Source organism: Pelodiscus sinensis, chromosome 5 (genome assembly GCF_049634645.1).
Source record: "Pelodiscus sinensis isolate JC-2024 chromosome 5, ASM4963464v1, whole genome shotgun sequence".
Taxonomy (NCBI): Eukaryota; Metazoa; Chordata; order Testudines; family Trionychidae; genus Pelodiscus; species Pelodiscus sinensis.
Window position 1 is genome coordinate 11,131,358 of NC_134715.1, and position 6,768 is coordinate 11,138,125.

General features: G+C 45.7%; 1 protein-coding gene across 1 annotated transcript in view; it reads right to left on the minus strand.

Moving 5' to 3' along the window:
- Nucleotides 1-3,370, minus strand: part of RASGEF1B (RasGEF domain family member 1B) — a 327,667-nt gene extending 324,297 nt beyond the window's left edge. Inside the window, exon 1 of the mRNA XM_075929472.1 lies at nucleotides 3,020-3,370. Coding sequence (XP_075785587.1) covers nucleotides 3,020-3,088 — 69 coding nt within the window. The 5' untranslated portion in view covers nucleotides 3,089-3,370. The remainder of the gene's footprint in view (nucleotides 1-3,019) is intronic.
- Between the last annotated feature and the right edge of the window lie 3,398 nt (nucleotides 3,371-6,768).

The following is a 6,768-nucleotide window of genomic DNA, read 5'->3' on the forward strand; positions in this document are numbered from 1 at the left end:
CTGCAAAGCATTTAGTGCATACTGTTTCACTATACAAGCAATAATGTGTTAATCCCTAAAGCTCCATAATTGTTATGCTAAACCAGCTGAGCAGGGGAAGCATTTGGTATATGGAAAAAAAACAAAAGTATAAATGTTTGCCAGACAGAAGAGGTTATAAGAGGTTTGGGAAACGTAAGCAAACGTTGCAAATAATGACAAGCAGACAAACTACCATTTTTAAACACACAATATTAGGCAAATGTCTCTAACTTAAAAATAAAGCCAAAACGCAAACCTCGATGAAATAAAAAAGCTTTTCTAAAATGAGCTCTCACCAAATGCTTCAAGATATTTACATGGTGCTACAATCTCCATGCTGCAGGAAGCAGATTCTTCCAGGGGAACTGGCTAATTTTAGCTCCAGCTGGCTAATTTTAGCTGGGAGCTGATCTGCTATGAGTGTGTGTTTATGGCACTTTCTAACTGCAGAGTTTACAGGGCTTTGTAATGTCAGGGCAGCTTCTTGGGTTCTGTTATTTCCCCCCACCCCCCGCAATAGTTCCTTGAGTTCTACCATTGACTTCAATGTTAGAAGTTAAGCCAGCAGTGAACAGTTTTTAAATTCCACGTTGGGTTTGTCTTAGTTGCTTAGGATCAGGGATCTCGCAGCGGGCAGTCTAAAAAAAAGAAAGAAAAAGGGTGCCAAGTGCAAAGAACTAGGATAACTACATGCCCTCCCCCACACATACAGAGCATCTGCGGTATCCACTGTGAAATCAACAGGAGAGAAGTGTAATTTCCACTTGTGACATTTTTTAAAAGACTCATTTGTTGTTAATTTTAAAGCAATTCTTTGCTGGGACTGATAGACACAGACAGACCCTGAGCTAAGCACTCAAAGGACCTAAATCTAGCAATGAGATCCATAGGGCACATCCTGTTGATTTTAGTGGAACTTTATGTGGGTGTGAACATTCACCTACGTGGATCTCTTTGCAGAATGAGCGCCAGGGAAGAAAATTCTGGCTCCACGTTATGGAGGATGCTCAGCATTTCTCAGGATCCGGCCCACAGTAACCCCACCTATGTGTTCAGTGAATAAGAGTCTCCCTCGCGGTTACATTGTTTGCGGAAACCACAGAGTACATTTACTTACTGAATTAATACTTGTTCGTGTAACAAGCCAGATTCTGAAATCCTTACTCAAAGATTCCATTTCCTGCAGGAGAAAGGGAAGATTCTATTCCCAAGCACAACTTTCAAATATACCGTTAAGTGGTGCGGTAGCAGCCTTTAGTGAAACCCCCACATTGTTCCAAAAACAAACAAAGTTCTAAGACTGCCGGTCGGAAGGCAATGTCTCTCTATACTACACAGCACAGTCAGTTATCTAGGGCTGCATGAAGAGCTGACATTTTTCTCCTGTAAACATTGCTTCTTGTTAAAAAAATAATCGACTGGACTTTCTTTCTTCCCATTCCCTTTCTGCAAACATTTAAGTGGCTGAGTCCACTAGCAGGAATACTTGCGAAGAGCTGCTTGTAGGTTTGAATCTCCCCTGAAGAGGAATTGCAGATTGCATATCTGAAATGTGCACTGTGACGGTTGGTTACATGACGCATCAGTCATCCAATCGCCAGACTGAAAGTGCGATTGATGTAACAACACAGCCTGCCTTTTGAAATTCACATATCAAATATTTGGGCGTTGTTTGTGGAGGAGAGGAGAAGGCTGAGAAGAAATTCATATACGATTGCAAGATCCTCAGTGTATTTTGTGTGAAGTCTGCTTTGCTAAGATGAGCCAAGTTAAGTTTGACAAATTATTATTTGCTAAGCCCTGTTCCCCTGCTGGCTGTTAATGTCTTGAAAATACTAAATGGAAAAGATCCTTTTGGGAAAAATCCTGGGACAATGTCTGTACTGGGATGGAATGTAGCTGCACCTCTAGGATTGCTTTAGGTTAAATACAGCCCCCCAATAATAAGTAAACAGTTTAAAATCTCCCAGCTAATCACATTCAGATGGGACACCTGCAATGACTTCTGCCCTGTTCATTAAGAGCCTGATCCAAGGCCTATTAAAGTCAGTGGAGAGACTCGTATTGACTACTGCAGGCTTTGGACAGGATCCTTTCTTTGCAGGCCAAGGCCTTACCCAGAGCCATAGGACGAATTGGGGGGTCACCGCTGAGAAGCCACGTGCAGCAGGCCAGGAGAGGCAGCAGAGTGGGATGGAGCAGGCTGCCGGGCCCTTCTGGCTCCTGCCATCTGCGTGGTAAGTGGGGTGGGGGCGGGGAACCCTATTGCCACCACACCCCCGTAATCCCACAAGCCACGTTGCTTGGGGGAGGAGGCAAGGAAGCAGGGTGCAGGAGAGGTGGGATTTAGGGAAAGGATGGAATGGGGCAGCGGAGAGGTTGCCCTGGGCCCTGCACCTGGAGCACTGGGGGGGTACCCCAGCCCCCACCCTTCCCCTCGGCACAGCCCTGGCTTTACCTAGACAAAGCTGTGGGAGACAGCACTGGAACTTCGGCTGGCGTGGGAGTGCAAAAGAGGCATCTCCCCCACGTTCCAGCTCTGCTGCGATTGATAAGCTTCATATTCCGAACCTTATTCTGTGTTCAGATTTTCATTCTTGTAACTAAAGGTCGCTTCAAACTACTTGCCACTCCCCAGGCGCAAGCAGGTAAACTGTTTGGTCCCCTTTTGTTATGGGGCACAGCGAACTAGAAAAGCAGGGGGAGGGACATTCACTTTAAAACCCCCCTCGGCAAGAGGGAAATGACCCTAGCCTGCCACTCAGTGACTGCTCACGCGCTCATCTGTCAGCAGGGACGCTGCCCTAGGGAGGTTGCCCACTCCGCAGAAAGGAAAATGCAAACAGCAGCCTCCTGCCCCTTCCATCCCATGCGGCCCTTCAAAGGTGGACCAAGAACACAAGCCACGCTCAAACCTGCGGCATCTTGGAGACCCCGCGCAAAGAGACGCGATGAGAGCAAGAGGTCAAATGGCATCGTTGCCCGCACAAGCACCTACCTCAAACATGGGAGAGGCGCCCTTGTCCGGCAACGTGCAGCCCAGGAGCTCTGCAAGAAACTTTGCCATATACAAGCAGGGTGGAGGAGGAGGGTCTCTCTTAGATCTTGTCAGGGTGCCAGGTAAATATCCTCTGGCAATAGGAGCTCAGCAGAGAAATTCTCCCTCACGCCTTTGCCATTCTTCCAGGTGTTGTCCAAGTTGCCTTCTCCCATCTTCCTGGTCCGGCATTGTAAAAGTGCTGTAGAGATTTGCCAGGTGGCAACCTGGATGGTGGTAAAAAAACCAAACACACTAATAGAGAAATGGACTAAAGAACCAGCCCTGTGCCTGGTCTCTCTGATGTTTGCTTCTAGCCTTTCCCGCTGAATGTCACTATTACCATAGCAAAGGAAAGGGGCCCCACTGAGGGGGTTGCAAGAGGGATAACACTGCTGAAGTGAAGGCAGGCAGCTGGAGACAGGCAGTGAGAAGCAGCCGGTGTTCTGCAGCAGAGGATTTACCCGGCTGGGTGACACGCACACACACAGACACACAGGAGCACAGCATCCCGGCTAGGTCAGACTCTTGCTGCCACGGCAGCGGGGATTTCCATGGCATTTTCCTTTTCGGAAGCAGCCCTTGAATGAAGCTGCCCGTCCCTTTCCCTCCTGTCAAGCACGTCCCTGGTGCCTCTGGCCAAGCTGAGCTCAGTGTCACCAGCTTGAGGGGCTTGGATGAGGGAAACACAGGCTGCCCTCAGTGGGAATGGAGTCACTGCAATGGACCAGGAAGCTTTTGACACCCGAGGGCTGCACGTGAGTGCCCCCCTAATAAAACAGACACTGCTCAGCCTTTCCCGGTCACCCTGACTCCACACCCCTCAGCAGCACCAGCACTTACAGCAAGAGCTGCTGCTCTTTTAGCAGAGCGGCTATTAAATTCCAAGTCTTCTCTTTCCAGAGAAACATACACCCTATAGGAAGTAACAGCTAATAAGTCACTCACTCCAGATTTTCACACACTGCATTTTCACCATTTTTGATGCCCCAAATGGCTCAGCTCAACAAAGCCCAATTTACTTCTGCTGAAGGCTTTTGAAGGCTTCAATATCTGAGATATAGGTGAGAGGATTCTTCTAGGAGGGGTAGGTGAGATTTTGTGGCCTGCACTGTGCAGGGGGTCAGACTAGATGATCATAATGGTCCCTTCTGACCCTGGAGTCTATGAGTCTATGAGGAAACTCTCTCCATTTCAGCAGGTGTAGAATTGTTGCTATCAGGCAAACAGAAAACACACACACACACACACACACACACACACACACACACAACACAACAAGTAGTTTTGGTTTGTTTGCAATTCATGTACCTATGGTTGTCTACCCTGCCCCATCTTGAGCAAAAAAAAAAAAAATGCAACTGAGGCAAAGCATGGACTATTGTTGTGCCTCATTTGCATAAGTAATGAGGCTCCATTTTTGCACAAGAGGCTTTTGCACCAAAAGGAGCCATCTACACAACTCCTTTTTGCGCAAGAACCCCCTCTTGTGCAAGAGCTGTTCTTCCTCTTTTTTTCAGGAAGAACACCTCTTGCGCAAAACCGGAGCCCCATTAATTATGCAAATGAGGTGTGGCGATATTCCACACGTCACCTCATTTGCATATTTTTTGCACAAGAGTGAGCAGTGTAGACATAGCCGTAGTGTTTTAAAATAGTACGACCAAGGTTGTTTTAGAGTTGCAAAGATTTTTGTTCTATTTGTACTGCACCTACCATGATTGGGACTCTTAGGATCTACCACGATGCAAAGACACAAAATAAATGTTTCACAGGTGGTGAGGGTCTGGTTGTATGGCTAAGATTGCCAAAGCTGCCTAAAGACATTAAAATGCTTGTGAACTAGGCATGCGCCTCTCAAGCTGAATATTGATGAAATGCAACTGATTGGCCACGACAGTTCATTGCACTCCTCCCCTGAAGGAAACAGTAGCATCCAATGTGCATCAGACATCAGATAAACTCCCTTCTTAGAATAGTGATAGAGATGCAGCCGTGTTAGTCTGGTCTAGCTAAAACAAAAGACAGAACTATGTAGCACTTTAAAGACTAACAAGATGGTTTATTAGGTGATGAGCTTTCATGGGCCAGACCCACTTCCTCAGATCAAATTGTGGAAGAAAATTGGTACGACCATATATACCAAAGGGATACAATCAAAAAAAGTGAACACATAAAATTGACAAATCAAATTTTAGAACAGAGTGTGGGTGAGGGGGGAAGGTTAGTGTCTGAGAGGTAACCCCTCACCTCCACTCTGTTCTAAAAATTTGATTTGTCAATTTTATGTGTTCACTTTTTTTGATTGTATCCCTTTGGTATATATGGTCATGCCAATTTTCTTCCACAAATTGATCTGAGGAAGTGGGTCTGGCCCACGAAAGCTCATCACCTAATAAACCATCTTGTTAGTCTTTAAAGTGCTACATAGTCCTGTCTTTTGTTTCCCTTCCTAGAAGGCAGCTACGGACCCTGATCTTCCAATTGGATCCAGGGGAACTCTTGCACCCATGTAGACTCCCATTGACTTCAGGAGTCTCTCTGCACACATCCAACTGTAAAAACTGGCCTTTTGCTATTGTTCAATTGACAGTTGCACTAGAAACAAGTCCTTTCCCTAGTATTATACCCCTTGGCGCATGTCCACAGTTAAGGAATCCATGCTTTCTTTGGGTAATTAACTCCAGAGTCTCAAAGATAACCCAGGCAGTATTAGAAAAGACAAAAGTTGCTTTAAGAAATAAACCACTAACAAAACCAAAATACTCTACCCTCAAACTGAAACTATACCAATGCTGCACCAAAGAGCCCCAGCTTATGCAGACTGACCTAACCCAATAACGTGTGTGAATGAAATAATGTCCAGGGTGTTCGGAATTTCAAAAGAAACTGCTTCATCCTCTGCAGGCCGATTGAAGGGACAGGCAAGCAGGATTGTTGTCCTGGGCACCTTTTTCCAGAGGGGCTACTTGGCTTGGTGAGCTCTTTTAATTCACTGAGGGCAGTTTTATTTTTTTGTACTCCACTGATTGGCCCACGGTGGGATTTAGGTTTTTGGTGGAGAGGGCATCAGAAATATTTTCTGCCCTGGCTGGCAAAAATCACTCGGACCAACCCTAAGCCAAGGTGCATTGTTATCAATTAAGTTACATCAAGGTACACGAGCTGGTCCCACATCTTCAAAAGAGTTTCACAGAACCCCAATAAAAATTATAATGATCCCAAGAGTATTTTCAAAACCATCACCACAGATAACCGGTTTAGATTCCCAGAGTTGAGGCTGAAATGGCGTATTAGGTACCATTTCCCACGTCCCAATCTTGTGGCTATTAAGAAGTTTTGTATCACAGCAAATTATAGCTCCCTCCTCAATCTTCTAAAGGAATCGGTGTTTTCAGTCAATCTGCCAGGCCTGCTTGGCTGGCGTATCTAATCTGCTTTTACTGGTGAAGAATGTGGCCCACATAAAATGAAGCACTGTGCTATCATCGTGAAGACACAACCTCATGGATTAAAAGGGGAAGAGATGAGGGCAGAGTCGAGTAATCGTGCCAATATAAAACCTCTTATTTGTAAACAGAATTGTGTTTGTGCCCAATGCAAATTGGTTTTGCAATTAAGTGAAGAACAAAAAAGTTTCACTTTATGCAAATTAGTCTGGATAACAGTGAAAGTGAACATTGCAGTTCTTAGCACTCCAGTAGGAAGTG